At 38.0% G+C, this 24,184-nt stretch overlaps 1 protein-coding gene across 1 annotated transcript; it reads right to left on the bottom strand.

Annotated features, from left to right (window-relative positions):
* Nucleotides 1–1,325: 1,325 nt before the first annotated feature.
* On the bottom strand, nt 1,326–23,563 carry LOC136257985 (uncharacterized). Its single transcript, XM_066051283.1, has 2 exons — nt 22,196–23,563; nt 1,326–3,160 (listed from the first exon to the last, which is right to left on the bottom strand). Exon 2 carries the CDS (start codon nt 2,697–2,699, stop codon nt 1,488–1,490), a length of 1,212 nt encoding a protein of 403 aa, XP_065907355.1. The 5' UTR covers nt 2,700–3,160; nt 22,196–23,563; the 3' UTR covers nt 1,326–1,487.
* Nucleotides 23,564–24,184: the final 621 nt, after the last annotated feature.

The following is a 24,184-nucleotide window of genomic DNA, read 5'->3' as shown; positions in this document are numbered from 1 at the left end:
GCTTTATCCTGATCATAATCAGGAAATTACCCTTATTATGACAAGTTAAAACTTGATACTTATTTATCATGATGGTGAGGTGAGTATAGAAGTACATTGGTGTTGCGTATTATAATTATGCTTTATAAGGTTATCAGTGTAAAACAGCCCTCCATATGTAGTTTACACAGTTGCTAGCTATTATCTGGATAGTAAATGTGCAGTATAATATAGTCATGCAGGGCTGAATAATTAAAGGCTTATAGAGACAATTGATGGATCTATAGGCTTGTTAGGTTGGGATGGTGCACATGGCCTACCCCATATGTATGCGTACGCGTGCTGATAGTATAGGTCAACATGCTCCTTTTGAGACATGCGTATACAGTATACGTAAGACCTCAGCTTCTCTTGGTGGTGCTTGGCGACATTTCTACATTACTAGAAGGCTGATTTTGAGACAAGCAGTATAATTTTGCAGCAGCTCCAATGTTTACATTTCCCCTCATCTAACTACTCCTATAAGAGTGCCATCATAATAAGGGAAGAACTATAGGGCAAAGAAGTGCTGGTGAAAAAATTTGGCACATTAAACATGGCAAGATAGTTAACATACAGACCAACACTGGCTCATCAATTCAAGCTCACAAGTGACTATGTCATAGCATGTCCAGGTATTTTATAGTTATACAAATTGTGACCATCAACCACCAATAAATTAGAACCTAAACTTGCTCTGAATTGCATCACTTGCCACTTGTACGTACTTCTATGGTCTAGCTTGCCTCTAGAATTCTCCACATCCAATTGATTGTATACACTCTCAGTTTTATCAAACAAGCAAATAATTTCTATAAAATCATTATTTTGCAGAACTGCTAATTCATTTCAATTCCGCGGACAATCCCTGTACCTTATCCTTATAGTAATAGCTAACTCCCGTAGTACATTTTAGTGGTTTTTTTGTTAAGTAAGTACTTCAACTAACTTTAATGTAATTATTCTCTGTAAGGCTGGCAGCACAGGTTGCTGCCAGACCATCACCATACACTAACTTTTTTGTATCTTCGTTCACTCCATCACTTTTCCTTTGTATATTGTTGCATGCAATACAGACTGTTTAATTGATGAGTTGTTCAATAATGAGTGTATTACCAATGAGAATATGATGTAGCTAAAACACAAGATGACATGGTATAACATAACAAGGTGGTCTGCTGGCTGCTATAAGTAGTAATAAGTAACTGCATGGCGGGCATTCCTCATCAAATAATAAGCTATGGACTACAACTCTACTTCAGTAATCGGGCATTGCATTCAAGTTACCCACTACCCTGTCTGTCTGTTACACCTTTAATTATAATTATATACACTCTAAAAATTCATTATAGGAAGCACAAAACAAGCACATGTTTAACACACACACACACACTGTACAAGTAAGTACATCCGGTATAAAGGTAGTACCTTCGGCTGTACTTTATAAAATCAGATTTTACTTAAAACGGTTAGGTTTCAGATGGTAATGCCCTACGACCATTCAAAAAGTAGTATTTCCTGGGTATACAACGAGGTGGATATTTTGGCTTTACAATGTTAATCATTTCAATGACATAATCATCGTCAAGGACATCAAGATTAGTTTGTGGTTGACTCGGAACAGTATCTTCATATTCACAATCAGCTGTTAGATCCTGCGGGCGCTGTACAGGTGGTGAGTGCAGAACAGAGGATGGTGGCTTCTTCTTTGGTTTAACTGGAGGTCTCGAGGGTCGACTATCAGGTAGTTTCTGATGTGTAATCCTGGGAGCAGAGACTTTCGGACCACTACTAATAGGACCAACATATCCATCATCTGGGGGTAGTGTGGCTGGGGGTAATGCGTTTACACAAGATTTTGTAGCTTCCTTCTGCACATTACGCCATTGGGACATTTTTTGATAGTCAATCTTGTCATAATCACATCTAAACTTAGTATAGACATCATCTGTTTCTTGAGAGATGAATGGTAGTGTTGGCAGTGGTCTATTGATCGTTTGTGGCTGACTTTGCGGCATGGAAAGTCCTTTTCGTGGCACCATGGGAGAAGATTTTGGTGACAGAGAAGAGGGATGAAGTGGTTTACTTCTTGGTATATCAAGTGTTTTGGACCTTTTTTCCAACAGACTCTTAGGCATTTCTGTTGTACACTCTTCGAACTCTGATGGTTTCTTTTTTGATTTTGCTGTCAATGCAGCCTGCAGTGCAATTAAGTTGAAGTATTTGTGTTTAGGAGAGGATGGTGAAGCTGTAGGTAAATCACTTTCATCATAATTTCTTGGTGGTATGGGAGGGGTGTCGCTGACTTGGTCCGGTGCCTGCAACTTTGATGATGCCTGCGACTTTGATGGTTCTTCAGATGCATAACGCAGGTAAGTACCACCGCCAACTCCTTCTGTTTCCAAATTAAACAGTTTGATTGCTAAGTATCTGAAAGCATCTGTGGCCCATCTAGAATCTTCCATTTCAATGCTTGTAGGAATAACTTCAACTTTCAAATCATTTGCAACTCGTCTCAATTCTTCAAAATGATTTGGATCTAGGTTATCATATTTTGTCGCAGCAATGACAAACTTATTTCTGTGTTTTGGTGTTATCATCTTCTCCATAAGTTTTAGCTGATGTTGGAATGTGGTACAATCCTTTCCAGCATCAACGGTGAAAATGTAACCACACATCATGCTTTTTATGTCAGGAGCAATAGAAATGTTGTACCTTTCCGGTGAAAATATCAAATCCAAAGTTTTGAAAGAGACTTTCTGAGAAGCCTTGTGCAGTTTGAAGGCTCGCTTAGCATATTCTTGATCAGCAGGAAAAGGTTTGTTTGTTACATCTTCGAGAAATTCTGTTTGCTCAAAAATTTCAAATGACACTGCAACTTGTGTCTTTTCGCCAGTCACTTTTTTCAAGCGAGGCAATTGGTAGTAATACTCAGTCTTTGATCCCCAGTATATGTAGTGCTGCTGGTTAAACACCTTACTCTCAAACTGATCTTGAGTGAGTACAGACGGATGATTCTTTAAAAACTCTGCAGGATGAAGCAGATTGAAACATAGCGAAGACTTGCCTGGTCCCTTTACATCTGGACTACATCCACTCAGGCCCACAACTGAAATTACCAGGTGCTTACGTTAGCCATAATCTGTAGAAAAATTAACTTTTGTTATACAGACAAATACATATATATCTATACTGGGACTGTCAAATTTTAACCTCCAAAGCTTCTTGCTAGAAAGCCACCAAAGCTTTGAAACTTTGTTTGTTGCAGCTATACGGTTCTAGTACAACTACATACGAAATGTACCAATGATAGCTGCATGTTTTCCAGGAAACATGTTAATGTATTGTTCTAGTGGGATCTCAACCTTAGTGGCCACCTCTTTATTAAGACCACATCATTCTGCTACCATTTCATTTCTGGGCCTAAGGTATGCAAGCAGACTAATTACTGATGATGTAAGCACTGGAGTACATTCTTCTGTGAAAATACTCCAAGCCTCAATAGGCTCAATACATTTTGACCTTTTTTGAAGTTCTGTGGTTGTGTAACCATACCGTATATTCCAATAAACAGTATACTGTTAAATAGACCAAAGCCTGCTCTACACATTGATGGTGGTCTGGCATTAACCTATCAAGGCAATCTTGTGTAGTGAAGCGATAAAGTTAATTGGTTTTTTGAGCTAATAATGCTAGCAATATTGTTAAAAACCATGATTAGTAAGTTCGCTACTATGTAAAGTGTTAATTTACATTACAAAGAAGAGTCCTTACCAGTTTATTGTATCCTTAAACCTATCTCTCTGTACCAATCACCTTTATCAATAGCGCATTTTGACCACAAAACCATGTCAGCATTATTACTTCACTACTCAGGATTTCCTTGACAGATTAATCCCAGACCACCACCAGCGTGTAGAGCAGGGTTTGGTCTATTTACTAGTATGCTGTTTATTAGGATATACGGTATGGTTACACAACCACAGAATTTTTAAAAAGGGCTAAAATGTATAGGAGCCTGGTATTTTGGTTGACAAAACGTACTCCAGCAGTCAATTAAGAAACCCTACAAAGTTAATGAATGCTTCTACGAACAATGAACAGGCCTCCCAAATAAAGCTAAACTTACTTTATGACCTCACTAATACATTAATAAGATCTAATGTTTCTTCACTCCCATAGGTGGCCCTGTAATGGGATGCTATATCTGAAATTCATGCTAATATATACACACTTGCACAAGGAGTATATTAGTAGGTAGTGACTGTTGCTTGAATTACCACCTTAGTATACACTGCACAAAAAGATATATCGTATATTGTAAACGGGGAATGTTTCGCTAGGTAAAAGTTTCGCAGTTAAAGCTTACTGAAACTGTTCATGGTGAAAGTTTCACAGTAAAGCTTAAACATTGCTATATAGTACACTGTAAATTATTGATTTAGTAGTGAAACTTTAGCGGGGGAAACTTTCGCGGTTTGTTTCGAAACCATGAAAAATGTACCAGTGAAACTTTTCCCATTTACAGTATTTCTATACTGAAAAACTTAATTGAAATTCTCAGGAAATGTTTAGCTTTTCCACAATAAATGACACAATTCATGTACATTTTCCTGAATGGAATTTGGCACATTTATTATATAAAAACAGAATACCAAAATCTAATTGTGACAATTCCTTACACAATTCCACTTATATTTCCTTTAAACCAGGAATTTTGCACATTCCTACAATGAATTTCTGGAAATCTCAAGGAGATTGCAAAATATGTTACCCAGGAAACAAGCAGAGTGGCAACATCAATTTAAAAGATGTCAAAAATCATTAATAAATAGTCCATTCTCAATAAACAACCAAGGTATGCAATTAAGTTTATGGCTTCTGTGGGGTGCCTACTTTTAACCGTAAAACCATGTTTTCCAATGGCTACAATGTATTTTAGCCTTCTCTTTCTGTGCATGGTACTCAAGCATACTGAATTGTGCTATGAAGCTTTTTAAACTTTTGACACTTCTCTTTAAAACAGTCCATGTTGGTAGTTCATACCATCAAGAGTTAATAACTCTTGATACCATGAAACATGACAAAAATATGCAGCAGTAGAAATAATCGCTCACTATGACATCACAGAAGACAAAGACTAGAACAGTAAGGAACCCTACCAGAACAATAGTACAAAGAAAACATCAATTACAACAATTAAACTTTAAGCCTTGATGGTTAGATTAAGGGAAACACCACTATCAACGCTACCACACGTGAAAACTAGGTTTACTTAGATGGTGAAGCAATACAAGGTTTACTTAGATGGTGAAGCAATACAGTGCTTGCCAATGGCTACAAGGCCAGAAATCATTTTAAAACTTTACCACAAAGTGCCTACCTCACAAAGGAGCTCTCATTTTTGCTGTTTTAACTCCTCAAGACAACTCGTGCACAAATGATGTCATAATTAACAGGTCATCAATATTGCTGCATATTAACTTCATTAGAGGTCACAGCACTATTCAACAAGGATCAATTAATAGAGTGGTTCCAGAAGCTTCTGAAAATCTGTAAAGTATACTAGATCAACAGCTAATCAACAGTAATGTCAAAATACATTGGAGCCTATGGAAAACAGACTTTTGTGGTTAATTTAAGGCACCCCAGTAAAGCCATACAAGAAGCCAAAAAGTGCATTAAGTGTTTGTACTGTGTAATCAATAGCAACAATGGATAATTAATATCAATGTGGTTAGTAAGTACTTGTATCACTAAATGATTTACTTTAAAGTACAGTATATTCATTGAGATATCCCATTGCAAAGCTAATACTATTTCAACTGCACAGGGACCTATATACCTACTTGTATCAATGGTACTAAACTGCTATAGGTGCCTTCAGAGCAACATTAATGTGATAGCAGATGGTCCTGAAGGTTTCTGAGTTGTTAAAATATACAAGAATTTCCTCTCATGCTGAGATCTATACTAGTGTACAAGCCTAGAAACTCAAATACAGACATGTATCAGGTTTTCATAATTCAGTTACAAGTCTGGAGAATGTATACTATTTAAAAATGAAATCCAAAACCCAAAAGGTTTGTCCTGTAAGAAGATCTATTAAGTACTGCTGTTTTCCTCATTTGAGTCAAAGCCTCTTGTCATCAAGCAACGATATTATTACTACAAGAATAAGAACAGGAAAAGAAGTCTTGTATAGTCACAGTTAAATAGCTATTCTTCAGAAAAGATAGCTCCTGATCAATTCCTTATACAGTGGTCATGAGTTACACAAAATATGCAGTAACCTAGCACATATACCTATTACATACGTTGGAATCAAGATCACCCATCACGTTGGAATGCATCATGGTGAAATAAATTGTTTGCGTGTAGCTGATAGTGACATTGACAACTGGTTTTGCCACATTCATGAGAAGTATAGCATTTACCCTGTAACTATTAACCTAGTGCTCTTAATATTGTGAGGAGGTTAAGTACACATATCAACCTATACACCAGCTATAATCACTTCTTTGGAACATACCACACGCATCCTATTATTTTAAAACAAGTGTTATATCAATACCTCACGGATTTAGCATTGATAGCAGCAACCTAATATAGATACTGCTCTTAGGCATGGGGTCTTAAGCCTAATATCTAGTACCCAATTTAGCTGTTCTATACTAGTGTACAAGCCTAGAAACTCAAATACAGACATGTATCAGGTTTTCATAATTCAGTTACAAGTCTGGAGAATGTATACTATTTAAAAATGAAATCCAAAACCCAAAAGGTTTGTCCTGTAAGAAGATCTATTAAGTACTGCTGTTTTCCTCATTTGAGTCAAAGCCTCTTGTCATCAAGCAACGATATTATTACTACAAGAATAAGAACAGGAAAAGAAGTCTTGTATAGTCACAGTTAAATAGCTATTCTTCAGAAAAGATAGCTCCTGATCAATTCCTTATACAGTGGTCATGAGTTACACAAAATATGCAGTAACCTAGCACATATACCTATTACATACATTGGAATCAAGATCACCCATCACGTTGGAATGCATCATGGTGAAATAAATTGTTTGCGTGTAGCTGATAGTGACATTGACAACTGGTTTTGCCACATTCATGAGAAGTATAGCATTTACCCTGTAACTATTAACCTAGTGCTCTTAATATTGTGAGGAGGTTAAGTACACATATCAACCTATACACCAGCTATAATCACTTCTTTGGAACATACCACACGCATCCTATTATTTTAAAACAAGTGTTATATCAATACCTCACGGATTTAGCATTGATAGCAGCAACCTAATATAGATACTGCTCTTAGGCATGGGGTCTTAAGCCTAATATCTAGTACCCAATTTAGCTGTTTGGGATGAACGCGAACTACATGTGTGACTGGATTTTCCAAATCGCACATTAGAAGTTTCGAGATAAACGGTTTTAAAGAATTCAAGCCAACATAACTCTCCAAGGATAGCAAGCATGCATATGAAATTTACATTTAAAAATGCATCAATCTGTTACCTTTCAGACCACTTCCAGTGCTTGTAGCTGCTTGTAGAGTTTCCCGTCAAATAAAGATAGAAAATCTGAGCTGTTGGACGAGCAAAGTAGTATCACGAGTGCTCAGAAAGGGGTGGAGGATGGGGGTGGTAGGGTGGGCAAGGGTTAGACCTAAAAATGGAGAGAGACCATGATTGGAGTCCAGAGACGAGATTACAGGACTGTGCTGGCTCCTTTATGTAGCAAAATTCACAGAAAAAATGTCTGGCCTACATCATCACCAGTAAACCACTGATTCTTGCCAAGCCAGGTCCTTCATAAGGCCTAAAACCACCATTCAAGTTCTACAAACCCCCCCCCCCCCCCCCCCCCCGGAAAAAACGTCTGTTGAAACTAGTCTCGAGTAGTTTGAGTGGTACTGAGTGTCAAAACTACTAGTACAATAGTGTAGCTATCCACTGGTGGTGTTGCCTGATGTGCAGTTTGGATCGGTTTTGTAAAAGCTGGTCACATATGTAGGTATGCATGTGTATCTCTGTCCCCCCCACCCATACAAGCAATGGTCATAAACTAAGCAAGTATGAAGAGTATGTTAAATGTAGACAAGGTACAGTAAGTGTTACTGGCTAAAATGTGTACCTGAAGATATTAGGAAACATCATCCATTCAAAATGCCTAAAGGTTAAACATACGTATTAAAAATAAATCTGTGAACATTTTCTGACTGACTGCATGATTGACCGCATGACTGACTGACTGACTTACTAATGTCTTTAGACAAGCGTAGCTAAGACTATGGGCTTGAATTTTTCACTGTTCAATGTTGCGCTTAACTTAAGCCCAACAGGTGTCTTTTGACATACGACAGGCTGCACATGCAGTGCATACATCATGGACTTACCTTCATCCTCCTTTGTGTCCCATTTCTTTTCACTGATAGCCGAAGATGTTGATTCACGATGGCTTCCCTATGTTTGTAAACGGGAATCGCCCATATTCCCATGGTGACTGGATTGATTACAGAGGCGCTTCACGTTTGTAACAGGCTGAACATAGCTGAAAGCAAAGCGTATTGGCCACTTCACTTTCAAGTCAGTAATTGATAGTTGAGGCACATATTCAGACAAAACATTAACTCTGGTGTCATCCTTTCTTTTTGTTCACTAGTCACAATAATATTACAAGAAAATTTAGAACTTTAAGTTCAACTCATAGTTTGGAAACAAGGGAGGTCGCCTATACCTGCAGATATACTAGTAGACAATTAATCCCTAATTCAGTCATGGGTATAGGCCGAAGTAAGAATTAAATGTCCACTAGTATAGCTGCAAGTGTAGGTGACCTCCCTTGTTTCACTACTTTTTTTCTATGATCTATCAAAATTCCTTATACTTGTTGTCAAAGTACTGTAGCATTTCGCTACATAATAATATTATTATTTTATCAGTAATTTGCCAATTGTGTGGGTACTAGTGTCTGTGTGTGTGTAGGAGTGAAAAGTGCTGACACTAAAACTAATATATACCATATAAGAGAATAATACAATGAAGCACTTCCTTTGATGAGAACATCATCATGTTGTCATTACAATATATGCAGGGGACAATCTGAACTGTGTAGTACCACAAATCCAGACAAAACAATTGTAGTTTCCTTGGGATCAAAATTGTAGTTTCATTGGGATCAAAATTATTTCCTTATTTTCAAAGCAGAAAAATTTTGGAGAAGAGGCAAAATTTGAATTTGAGTGTACATTTCAAAGCCCAGTTGGATTCGGAAATTCGTGCCACAAATTATGAAAGATGTGTGTGCATGCTTGCCAACAACTGATGAAATAAGCTCCACATCTATGCACAGTCTCAGGTGGAACAAATTCTACTCAGCTACCAGCTCGATCATGTCTGTGCTAGAATTGCAGCAGATGATGTCAATTCCCAACAATGGCAGTTTTGGATCAGATCAGATACAATAATGACACTAATACTGAACTAAAACACAAGCAATATTATATGTCCACACTAAAATGCAAGGCAAGTTATTTTCAAAGAATAGCAGGTCTTGAGGATCTACGTACTTTCAAAGAGAAGTGCCTTTTAGCACAAATAAAACCCTTCGAAAATTTGACAGTAAGTGTCTGGTAGTATAGTGCCTACAATGGATTAATATGTAGAAACTTGTATAGATGCTTGGTTGGGTCACTGGGTTTTAATTGAAGTAGGTGAACACTCCGACCAGAAAGAACTACACAAGAGTTTTCTTATTCAGTACACAAACGTTAAATATTCTGTCCAAGTCCCACAGATAGAGGCTGCACAACTCAAAGTTTCACAATGACCCCACACCACTACTAAGCAAGACAAGGGCAGTTGGGCATTATGTGTAGCTTCCCCAGTTGACACCAGACCACCGGGTATGTAGACTGGAGCAATTCTTACGCAAGGAAACAACAACAGTAACTGAGCATCACAGGCATCAAGTCTGGAGCCTTGCAATTACCAGGCCGGTGCTCTAACCACTTGGCAATGCTGCCCCACACACACACACACACACGCACGCACGCACACACACACACGCACGCATGTGCATGCAAACACGTACATGAAAACACACACAACAATATACAACAACACAACTACAGTGTATGAGTATATCTTACTCTAATAGAACACACAGTGGTACATTCCTTATTTACACTGGTGCTGAACATTTAATCCCTCATTCAGTTTTTACCCATGACCGAGTTGGGAATTTAATGTCCACTAGTTCAGACCTCCGCGAATTTTTTTTCTATGATCTCTAAAATTCCTTGCACTCTTTTTTGTAGCATAAGTATGCCTGGTGAACAAGCACATTATAAGAAAGTATGGCACACCACACTTGATGTTTTGTCTGAATGATTGCCTATCAATTGCCGAAAAATACCAAGTGGCCATTATGTTTCATTTTCAACTGTGGTGAGCCCCGATGCACAGCACTGCTATTTACTAATGAAGAACAGTGCGAGAAACACCTCTGCAATCAATTAAATCACTATGGAAAACACGGCAATTCCAGATAGTAGAAAATTCCTCTAAAAAACATTTCGGAGTCATACTGAAGGCACTTTTGGACCTGCCAAGGCACCATGAAAGTATTGTTCCTTCTGACCAACATACTGTTTGCCAGAAATTACAAATCTCTAATACACAGGTACTACCATACTGTACTGTATGATAATGGTTATAAAAGTACCACACAGCATGGTTAGCAAACACCAACTAAGAGACAACTTTTTACATTAATAAACAGTTGACAAATTACAACATATCATGCATGTGAAATACCTGTAATAGTTTTATTGTATATAAAGAGAAGTAAACTGTTCAATACTTCTATGTACCAATAAAGTGGTGAGTTGAATAAGTCAAGTGTTAGTCTGTCAAAGAACAATGATGGTACTTTATGCCTGTATTCAGGTGCTGATAAAATTAGGCAAATGACCACTGATACACCAAATTCTCCAGCCAACTATTTTGGCTTATTTCAAACACGTAGATATGTATATAAAATAAATGTTCTGTTGCTGATAGGATTCAAGCATGCCTCTGTACCACCCAAGGGCTATTGGGACATAATGGTACTGAGCCAGGTACACATGATATCCTCAAACCCTGGAGGTGAGTGATAAATATCCACTATACCAGAGGGATGAAACTATTAGGTGACTAATACAAGACTGCATGTCACAAATAGTACATGTAGTTTATAGACACAAGCTTTGCCTTTTGCCAATAGTGTTGTTAATTCTTGATGTGCCAAATTTTCCTTCTACACAGTAGCTATGCTAATTTGCTGCAGTTGGACATGGATAGATGGACATACTGCATAGAATTGTGATAAAGCGTTTCATTAACAATATTTACAGATCAAATGTGACCTACTGAGCAAAAACCGATCGTTTTTGCACATTCCTCTAATTTCATTTTATTGCTTCTCTGGTATCTATAGTAACAAAGGAGTGGACAGCCAAAGTTTCAGCCTTTTATGATGAATGGTCTTGGAGTTATAGCACTATAGACAGTTGGAACAGTAATAAATTCGATTGGTGCAACAACAATACAGCAAATAAACTACAAACATTTATTTAATCAATCAATCATAACTCAAGACTACATTAAGCTATGAAGACAAAGTTGTTCACCATGAACTGGCACATTGATCAAGGTATTGTGCTTTCCCTGTACATCTCCATGCAGACAAAGAAGAAGGCTATTTTAACAATGAAATGACAACGGTAAACGTTTTTTTCTACCATATCATAAATAAGAGCACTCAAGTGCTATATACTGTACGAACACAAAACAAGATTTTCTTATTCCCCATGAACAGGAGAATCTGGTGGTCTATCAAACAGTATGGTCACACCGTTTAAGTAGGGTCGTGGTGAATGTTTTGTGTGTTGCCCAAAATTCCGCTTTTAATTAATTAATAAAAATCATCCTACAGACATTTTACGTGGCGAAAGTCACCTTTACGGAATAGTACTAGTCAGCATTAAATACAACAAAACACATACAGGTGGCCGGATATAAAATTTTTAAAAATCGTCAAAAACTCAAATTTTAGTCTCACTGCCTGACCACAGTTGCAAGCCTAGAGCCCAAACAAAGCAGTACACGGTCACCATTTTACATCACAACAACAAACTCAACGGTGGGATGCCCCTTTTGGGGTTCTGATGAGTGTACACCCTGTGCACCTTGTCTTTCCTTTTATCTTCAATCAGGTTGGTAGTCTTCTACTTCAAGCATCAAAACCACACCGAGGCATTAATTTTCCGTATCAACACTTTTCTGTAGACACCACAAAATTACTTCAGAAAGCGCTTACGCTGCTGAAAGAGCAGGGTGCTTATAATTTCAAGTGTTTCACGTGAAACATTAAGGTTGCTGAGTTGTCACTTCGACTTTTGCCAACGTCTGGATTGCAATCGACAAAGAAATTTGAGACGGACTGACACTTGACGGCTTGTTCTTCTGAACACACTGACTCAGCCACTCAGTGCCGGACGGTGAGATCAGTGAGTGATTCGTGTGATTGGATAGTACTCAAGTGGACACTGTATTGTGTTAGTTGAAACTTAGCTCCAGACAACTGAAAGGGCCTGTTCGTTCAAACAATTTCTGGCCAGGGTGAATAGAACGTGGACCATCGTACTGAGACAGGTCATAGATTTGAGTACTACTGCTACTACAATCAAAGGTAAGCTATGCACGCTACTACGGTCCTATGTGCTTCCAATTTTGGCACAGTATGTACTTTAATAAGCTGTAACTAGCTAGCTGTGCTACAACAAAAAACTAAACAAACTAGTATTCTAAAATGTGCCAAAGTAGGGACTTTCCCACCGAGCTATGCTGTAATACCATCATTCATCTCTTGTTTCACTACTTTTTATTGCATAGATTCCTACTTTATTTTTAAATTACCTATTTAAAAAAAAAAAAAATACTAGTAGGCTTCGCTAGTTGTTTTGTGTTCATAGATATACAACTCATGTAAAACTTGTAAAACATATTTCGACAAATCATTACCGAACCATCGTACTATAAAGAGCCAGTCCAGGACCACTCACCACCATACCAGGGTACCTACAACCCTTTACAGTGAAAAATCATCAAGTTGACAGACCTGTTACAGAGTTCAAAATAAAGCGTTGGAAATTGAATTGTTTTTCTTTTTAAACTGTAAAGTTATGATTTACTGAACACCAATATATTACAATATATAGTAAACACAGCTACCCAAAGTCAATTTTGTTTGGTAGTTTGCCTAAATAGTACTGAAAATGGCCAACAGTCAACTATCTGAGCCGGTGAGTCTTGCTGATTCAAAACTGGTTAGAGTTTGACTGAGATAGTGATACTGAAGCATCTAACAATTAATTACATCCCCACAAAACTGGCACATATACTTATCACTACTTCCTTAAACATTAAGTTTTGAAACTAGTACATGTAAATTCCAGTGGTTACTAGCTAGGATAATGAAGATCACACTCTACTGTAAAAACAACCACAAATAAACAAATGCTGTCATGTATAAACACACATGACAAGTTATAAACTAAAAGGTCTCATTAAAAATATTTGGAAACCTCATGAATTTAAATCTTACATAATTTAGTAGCTGTTTTAAGTTTCTAAATGCATTGTAATCATAGTACTTTAATTGAGAAAAAAAACACATTAAAATTGAACATTATAATATCTTTATGCAGTATACACACAAATTCCCGTAGAATATTTCTGGACAGCCTAGGTAGTATGCAGGGAATACAATACCATCAGACCATCGTATGTATGTTATATATGTACAATTTTTGAGGAACATAAATTTTGTGGTTGAAGGATCAAAGTGCAAAAGTGCCTGTATATTCCATACAGTACTTATCCACATATAGTTATACAACAGCCACGAGTGCTCTGCCTGGTATAAACGCACGAGCCTGAGGGCCGTTAGGCCCGAAGGCAAGTGCGTTTATACAGGCAGAGCACGAGTGCACGTTGTATAACTGCTATGTACCACTCACCTAATAGGTGGGGAGAGTCTCACAAGACAGCTGTAACACTTATAAAGGCCAGGTTTCTAACATCGATTGTGGGTAACCAAGCCGGACGTTGCGATGACGTTCCCTCTGCAGTACTGTAGCCACCTGAGATATTAAAAGCTAGTATGCTATGGGTTATATCACTAACCTGCATTCGCTCTCATCATGTAGTGCTCAGCATGCCAGCGTGATCACTCAATCGCCATATAGACTAAGTGCCAGACTAATCGCCATAGTGATTCTCTCGAGCGAAAAAAAAGGAGCTAAATAGACAGTTTAAGTAAACAAAACCTAACTACTAAATGATACTAGTCTAATTCTTACTATTCACACTGGCTAAACTCGAATCTGGTGGCATGACAAAACTGGTTACCACAATCAAACGTAAAGGTGAGTATTATTTAGAATATATTAGTTTTATTGAGCCACTGTCGAAGTGGACTACAGTTTAATCTGGGCTAAGATGGCACCAGACTAGTAAGGTGTATAAGTACGTTTATATATATGTAGACTAGAGTTGTGGCCACCGCGTTGGCTTTTTCGATTGCTATTGGCTGCTTGTAAACATTATACGTATTGGTGACGTTATGGCCCACAATCGACCTTTACATGTCAGACTATAAAAGAATTCGAGTGATCTGTGAAGTGTCTTTCCACCTATTAGGTGAGGTGTCGTAGTGGTCTTGGCCACCGGCACTTGTGCTATGCTGCACGAAACCGCAGCCAGTGCAATATTTGTATATTGCACTGCGGTCGGTGCATTATAACTTATAATGCACTCGTTGTGGTCTACAAAACCGCAACCAGTGCGTTATAAGTTATAATGCACTCGCTGTGGTCTGCAGCAGTGCAATATACAAATTGTGGCACTGGCGGTGCCTTTGAACTGCCCACGCAGAGTGGTACATTTGCCTATACAGCAGTACTCGCCAAATGTTTAGACATAAATGGCAGTTATACAGATAAATGGGCAAATCCAGTACACTCAGCAAATATATGTAGATATGAAAAAATGTTATGAAAACAACCCAACTCAGACAACACGATTGATTGCGTACATGACATTGTAAATTGCTAAAACTAATTCTACCAGTTTATTCTACAACTAGAAATAGGCTATACGGACACTTACTAATGGTCTGATCACCAAAGATTGAAGAGGTTTGGGTACTCAATATGAATGCTCCAGGCAAGACGACTAAAAGCCACAATAGAACACTTAAAGGCCTGTCTATGCTTGTGTATACAAAAAACATAGTGCTTAGGGGAGCCTTGGGACTAATACAGCACTCAGGTTTGGCTCATACTGTATTAGACTCTCAACACACCTGTTTTTTCCGTACACACGTGGCAGCAGTCCTTTAACTATAACATAACCTCTGTAGTAGCCCACACAAGCAGAAAACATAACCCAATTATCGTGGTCAGTAATGGTCACCCACACTGATCAAGCTTCATTAGCCAACAACCTCACACAGGCTTGTTTACTAGTTAAACTTCTATTACAAATACCACCATTCATACAATAATAAGGGAATGGCCCTACTCTACTGAATAATAATAATAAGTCTACAGCCATATATACAGAAGCTGAGTCTCTAGTCTGGGTAAACAGCACATTTAAAGGTTAAATCATCTTGCAATCCAAACCACCAACAAGATACGAATTTGCTTGCACTCCTAACAACAAATTAGTTTAAAAGTGAATGTGAATAAATAAATTAGACCTGATCAGGATGAAAGGTTAAAACATACATACTTTGTGCCACCATAACAGATGGACACACAGGTATACTAGTATTATTACTAATATACCGCATAACAAAATGAAGACACAGTATTAGCAAAGTTTTATATCCATCATTGTAGCAACCTTTTGTCATACAGTGTATAATGCAAAATTTTAACATGGTCCACTTTGATCTCTTTTTTTCTTATCACGCTCTTAATTACAACTCACTAGTATATTACATTACTCACTTAAACAAAATACATATTTATGTACCATATTGTCTCGAATTATGGCCCAGGCGTTTATTCCTTTCAAGCAACTTTTTACCCTAGCTACTAAACGAAACTGGCAACTATACAAGACCGGCATTTATATACCAGATCAGCATTCACAAGTCAACTTCATACCTTGGTGTTGTACTCTCTTGGACTCTCCTTGATGTTTCCCTCAGCATATTTTACAGAATCAAACTTAAAAGGAACTCTATAAAATGTTCTTCACTTCATCGTTTATAACACCACCCAGAATTGTTAAAAATAATGGCTGCACTAGACGTTTACTTGAGACCAGGCGTTTATTCAAGACCCAGTGTTTATTTTTGTTATGATGCTGTATACCCCAGCGACTAAACGGGACCAGGCGTTTATACGAGACCAGCCATAATTCAAGGCAATACTGTACATTGTTTATAAACTGACCATACTGCATCATGATACTTTGTAACCCTACACTTATTTAACTGGTTAGGTGTTTTATATAGCATAAAAGTGGCACTAGGGTAACTTGTAATTAATAGAAAGGTGTCTTGATTTCAGGTGTATAAATGCAACTACAACATTAATAGACCACTGACAAGTGTTCTGACTATCAATGTGTTCATTGGTAATGTAATTATGGTTGAAAATTTGCAAATCAAACAATTTTACATCTGAATATAATACTAACTGATTTATACATATGTGAGTTACCAGTCCAGCACAATCATGAACAAGAATCATATTCTATATTTGTCCATACCAGTATTCGTATATGGTACCGCCCAAGCACAACGTCGCACTCGCTTGCACACACAACTTTGCTCGAGATTTTAAAAATCGCTAATTAAGGGGCATGGCAACTGTTTCGCTTGCGATTCTTGTGAATGAAACAGCTACCACGTTGTCTCACGAGCGAAACAGTCACCATGCCCCTTAATTAGCGATGTTTAAAATCTCGAGCAAAGTTGCGCTTGGGCAGTACCGTATATATTATTATTATTATTATATATATTAACTTGGTTTCTATTAGTACAGTAGACTCCCCCACACTTGTGTGTATGCCCACAATTGCCTGCTGACTGGTAAGTCCATGCAATGAATATTAAGACTTTAATATTTTTATTAGGAATTTAATATGCTACCTAGGATGGTTGCACAGCATGGCAACTTATCTCACCATCAACACTACACAATAAGCTAAGATACTCAAACAAATGGTTTACAATGGGACCACTATCACGTAGGATACTGATTTTAGCTGTTGACTATAACAACAAAACTGCTCATCAGCCTTTTCATAGTAAAACATACATATGGTATGTCACTGCTAAGACCATTTGAGGAGAAACTTTAGCTTGCTCACTGATGAATGGCCACGTCACTCTTGATCCCAAGATCACACAGCCAAGCACTTCATGCATAAGCATTGGCACTAACAATAACAATAACACTCGTGCAGAATTGGAGAATAGTCTAGTAGGATTTAAGCATTGTGAACAGCTTTCTGACTAAAAAGAACAAGAGCCTGTCATTTCTACTGCGAAGCAATCAAGGTGAATCTTAATTGACTCAAACCTCACAATCATCCTGATCTGTCTTATCCTTGTATAGACCATGCATATTCTGGTGGTACTTTATATAAACAATAAGAGCACCTCCATTTTGGTCACTACGCCAATAGCTGAACGTCAATGTGTAGATAGTTGGAAGAATTTCACATATGTAGCCACAAATTACACTGGGCAATGCCCATCGATAACTCAACACCCATACACCCATGTTATAGCTACTCACTGGTGAAAATGCAATGCTTAGTGTCATGTCAGCAGCGATCTTAGTCCACTAAATAGCCGTCAGTTACCATACACAATTGATCCAGATGAAATACCAAGTGCATGGCGGTCAGCTTTACCAGTTTAAGGTATTAAGGTAATTACCACAACATTACTTACCGATCAAGCTGGATATCGCTGACACGTAGAATCCCTTGATCTTCTATTAAACTACCACTCAAACTAAACTTGTACTTCCCAATTTGGATAAAAGGGTGTCATCTTTGAGCCAAAATACACGCAATCACGTGATGAAAAATTTGAAGAGGCTAGCTGGAGGCGTCCTCCATGCGAAATGGAGGACACCGCAAGGACCACAAGCCGTGGATTCACAGCATATACAGCAGTACATCAACATGGAATAGTAAGCACGTGGCAAGACCGCAGCCACACGAGACTAGTAGCTAAGGATCATGAGGATGTGGACTTGAAATGCAGCAAGTCACCATCTGTCATCCCCTTTAACTATTCACTTAATGGGCATGTATTAGACACAACAACTGAGCACACTTACCTAGGGATCATCTTACACAACAGTATGTCATGGGCTTCTCATATAAATAGCATTGTTAATAAAGCTTCCAGGAAACTATATTTTGTTAAGCGAAACTTATAGTTGGTCAAAGAATCTGCATATTTTACAATTGTTCATCCTATTTTAAAATAAGCATCTGTTGTTGAGACACTTACCAGTAAGTACATAATTATCATGATCAACTCATTGGAAAAAGTACAGAGCAGAAGTGCAAGATGGGTATGTAACAACTATAGCACATATAGTACTGTAACTGAGTGTGTAACTACTGCTATGGTAAAATCTCTAAGAGAATACCATTAAAATTGCTAGATTATCCTTTTCATGATATTGTACATATAGGTAGTGAAGTAAAATCTAAACCAAAAATTTTAAAGACAACTAGACACACTCGCCACCACATACCATCCACTTTCTTTTATCCACTCAAGTGCAAACACCACAGCACTATATCGAAACAAAGAGCTATCATTGACTGGAACTCATTATTGACCTCATTAATTGAAATAATTGATAAGAAATTATTTTAGTCAATATTTGTAGCTAACTAACTATTTGTAATATTTTACATTATGTTCCCCCTTGTAAATCCCTCCACTCTCCTTTGTAAATTTCTTCCCCCTGGGCATAATCAGCAACATTGCATGCCTGCCCAGTAAATAATAAATAACTCCCTACCTAAAAATCAACCTCAATTTTCCTTCATGTGACAGACAGCTTGGTGATGACAAACTGGTCAACTGATAAACCCAAGAGTGACACCCCAACTAGTTGCCCCTTTGCTAAAAGCATTTTGCAAAGCCACCAGACTACACTCCAATAAGATTTATAAAGATATTTAGCTATGTAAATTTCTAGCATAACTGGTGCCTTCAGCCAAGCAAAACAAACACTTAGGCTTAATTTCTTGACGGTTTGATGTCACCTCAGTAGACCCAACACATTTCATTAACCACAGCAGCTATACAATACCTCCCCCCCTCCCCATTTCTTTCTCTTCTACCATATATACAATACACAGCTCTATGTAAGTGTTGTTGCAAAGTTACGGCTTTATCACAAGAATTGTCTATTATTTCATACTGAGTGCATTCATTACCAGACATACTCCTTGTATACTGTTTGGCAATCATAATGGGTGCTAGTCTGGCAGTGCCCACCCCTTTGCATAGAGTAAGGGTCTGGTGACAGTAGTATACGGTACTTGTGTGACCGGAATGCAGATGTACATGGTTGCATGTGACATAATTATTATATTACCTATTCAGGTAGATGTAATTCGGTGAAGAAAGCACAAAGCTTCATATTATCATATAGTCTGAGTTGCTAAACAGTAAAAAACAATAAATTATATATATATATATATATATATATATATATATATTGCTCAGCTCTATACATGTATCCAGCAGTAGGCCTGATACAACAGTTATATATACAAATGGTGGTCCCTATAGCATTTACAGACAGGTGCTGCACTCATTTTAATACACGCACGCACGCACGCACGCACGCACGCACGCACGCACGCACGCACGCACACACAGAGCCTTCAGTTGTGTTCTAACACAGTCACACCTACCCAGTGGGATGCACTTCTCAGGTGCTAGGAGTCAGTGCAGGCAAATCCTCCTGGAACAGTACTAGAAACCCGCAGGAGACTGTACCACACTCTACGGGTAAAGGTGTGGGCACCCAAAGACCTACACCTGGTGAGATATGGACAGTTGGTATTTGCTTCTTCAGATAATATAGGCAACCACTGATGCTACAGTTGAGTGGGCTACTTCCCCAGTTGACAACAGATCCCCATTTAAACAGCTGGATAGACTGGAACAATGTGGTAAAGTTTTCTTGCTCAACAACAACAACAATGTGGTGTAACCAAACATTGAATCAAGAACCTTTCAATTACCAGGCCAATGATCTAGCCACTACACATTTTGCACAATGAATCACGTTTATTGGTAATGTTTCCACCGTATATACTAACTAATGTACAATCTATATGTAATATTAAAAAAATTGTGCTAATTAATTGTACAGTAACAAAATTGATGCTAATCAAAAGGTCTTTCATAGCATAAATACTTGATACAAGTTTGATTACTACTTTTATAATGGTTAATGATGCTGGACTGATAGATTGAAAATCCACCCATCATTATTATACATTTGGCATTTTGAGCAATTGCCTTCTGCATTCCTCCAATGTACCCAGTATCTGTTATGCAATCAGCTGCCTTAATAAATTCCTCTTCATATTTACTAATGGTCTTGCTGCTACTGTACACTGCATTTAGAACTCGTTGAAATAAATCCTTATTGCGAGCAAACAGTTCTATTTGGGTTCCGAATCTTCCTAAATCAGTTGCTAGAAATGTTTTCAATCCCAAGCTCTTTAGCATGTCCGGTAGCTGACTAAAACACTTATAATATGATTCCAAGACCTTAGTTAGTGAATATCCGCTTGCTATCATTTCTTGCTGTCTTAAGACAGACCTAAATACAATTGCTGTGTATTCCTGAAAACTAACATTTAAGACACTTTTAAGATAATTTTTACTACTAGACATAATTCTCGGGCTAGGAAATAACATGGAAAGCACATCAGTTTCACATTATGCTAACACATTAGCTTGGTCATAATATGTAGAAGTTGTAAATATTCTAAAGGAGAAAGAGAGTTTGGCCTTTTACAAAAAATCAAAAAAACCACAAACATTTGTCTATTATAAAAACATAAACCAATGAATAATATATAGCCCATACAATTTGTATGCCTACAATGTATGTAAAATGCCACATGTCCCATGTAAACACAGTAATCAACCAATACCTTATTTTACAAACTGTCCCAGCAAACAATTAGTATATGTTAAGCCTCAGTTACAATACTACATTATACAGACATATACGTACACTTGTGGAAACAAAATCTGCTGCAAGACTCAAGTCTACTTAAACAAACAAGCTGGTATTCAAATCATGTGTTACAGACAACAAGGCTATCACGTATTTCAAATAGTGTACAAATAGTGTACAATAATAAACTATCAAGATATCATGAGTAACTGAATGACTCAGGAAACTACCATTTAAAGTCAATGTCTGGTATAGGTGAGAATGTCAATGACTTTGTAAACATTCACAATATTTGGAATAACTGGCATAACACATTATATACAGTACATATAAAGTATAGTTTACATAAAGTGGCATATGGTCTCAGGTATGTGGTTACTTCAATAAGTATAATATGTAAGCTGACTTGGCATGTTACATGACAGGTCCCACATCAACACAGCAACCTTAAGCCCACACTTAAGCTTAACACATTAAAAAAGTGGCACCGTAATTTGTACAATCTAAGTGACAAGATTGTTAGTGTAGTTAGGATTGGAAGTAATATTCACATCAAGGATATATTTGTTGTTAATAAAATTGATCAAACTACAACCGTCTCCTAAAGCACATTGTTTAAAAGCATTAAGATAAAAGTGTCTTTGTCTACGACAAGAATTGTGTACAACAAGTTCTACATTTTGAAAAGTAGAAGATATCAGAGCTTAGTATCAATTTGTGTACAATGTAATGCTCCATACTTTCCACCACTACAACCATGTCAGTGTCACACTATAAACAACATGACCACATCATACGCATCACAGGTAGTAAGAATGTAGTTGTTACTATTGTGTAGTATTTATCATCGTTAATGGCTTACCCTAAGTCTGGATGAACAGCAAAGACGTCAGACAGAAACTCCTGGTACTCTCTGTTTCGTACTTTATCTTTGAACGACACTGATCTCCGTGGACTGGGGCCACAACCTCCGCCAAATTTCTTCTTCCACTTTCAGTTTCATCAAACGAAGGCAAAATAATTTCTTCATGAGATCGACTCCTACTACTTCCAAAATCAGAGGAAATTCGAGTTCGTTCTGTAATTCCAGATGAGCTTTCTCCCAAGTGATATCAAAACTTGTCATTTTTTCCACAGCAATGTTTTGTATGTGCTAACGACCTGGTTTTTCTCTCGCTTCTTTGAATTGGACGCAAGTGACTGGACGCATCTTTGTAGGGTAGACAAGCAACACTGAGCTGAGAGCGATTGAAGTATTTCCTTTTGCTGTTCACAGCGAATGAGTAAAACACTTCATTTACGTTTACATTTTCTCTAGCTGAGCACTCGATGAAATAAATGTTTTTTTTAATAGTTGCCACTAGCAAGGGAGTGACACACAGGCACTCGCTGTAGGTAGATCTGCGACCGCGGTCAAAGTCTAAGTCAAAGGTCAAGGCCACCTAAATCGTGCCAATGCAACGGTCAAGGGTAAAAGCTTCCAACCCACAATCGAAAAGTGCTGAAATATCGTCGCTAAGTCAAAGGTCGAAAAGGGCTCTTAGTCACAAGTCAAAGCGAAATTTCGGCCGGTCAAGACTTTGACCGCGGTCGCAGATCTACCTACAGCGCGTACCTACGTGACACTCCCTTGCACTAGATTTTGGCCCATCCGAATAGCATCTTCTTTGGCAGCATCACACTTGGTGCATACATAGATGTGCATACAATAACTAGTCTCGCATAGCCAGACCCTATTACTCCGCACGGCGCTTATCGATTGGAAATTATAAGCGCCTGCTCCGAAATCGATAAGCGCCTTGCGGAGAAATAGGGTCTGGCTACGCGAGACTATACAATAACATATCTCTTTCTTGCCTTATTCAGTGCTTTGAGGATGGCCGTAAGAAAGTCTAACTGCCTCTGCATGGCTCCAGTCTCAGTGGGCACGGTCGGATCATAGATACGCGCATACCGCCTGTAATATCGGCATGTATAGACGGTTTGTGGTCAACCGGTCTAGGCAGGCGTCTAAACTACTACCTCAAGTTGTTCTAGGCTCCACACACGCCAGTACGCCATATGCTTCCTGTTTGCAAGATTGAGACTTAAAGCACTATAGCCGATTTACACATATCAGCACGTGACACACCGTGACTACTGACACATATCGTGGATTGCGCATCCGTTGTCATAAATTTTTTTTTGGATTCGACCAAATAGCCAATCAAATGTAAGGACTTCCATTCAAATTTCGTTCTCATTGGTCCAATTTCACGTGACACCATAGACATTGGTGACCACGGATGCGCAATCCACGATACACATACAGTCTATTTCAGGTTGGTTGTCCACGCAAGCCAAATGCAAAAATATCACGTGAATAGAAATAACCAATGAAATTTCACGCCAGGCGGACGGCGCTAGTTTAAACTGAAGACTACTGATCTCATTGGCTACTTTCAAGCACGTGACTTTTAACACTTCGTTTCTCTAGTCAACCAACCGGAAATAGACTGTACCCAGGTTCTTGCGCGTCGACAAATTTAAAGCGGAAGTCACGTGTGGTAATTATAGTTTGAAGTTCAAAAATAAATCGATTTGATTGGTCTAAATCCTATGCACGTGATTTCGCTTGTTTTTGTTGTCGCGCAAGAACTATTAGAAGCTGTGTATGCATGATGCACATGGCTGCATGCTTCGTTTACATACAATGCATTAATTTCTGCAAGCAAACTTTAGATATTCATTTCTTTTAGATATACCACTAGTCAGTCCATTGCTTGAACAATCCACCCCTACGTGACAAACTTGATGCAATAATGTCATGAGAACTGAATTGAACCATGTAAAAATGTTAGGCTTTTTTTTT

This window comes from Dysidea avara, chromosome 6, assembly GCF_963678975.1.
Source record: "Dysidea avara chromosome 6, odDysAvar1.4, whole genome shotgun sequence".
Classification (NCBI taxonomy): domain Eukaryota; kingdom Metazoa; phylum Porifera; class Demospongiae; order Dictyoceratida; family Dysideidae; genus Dysidea; species Dysidea avara.
This window is presented reverse-complemented; position numbering and strand designations above follow the sequence as displayed.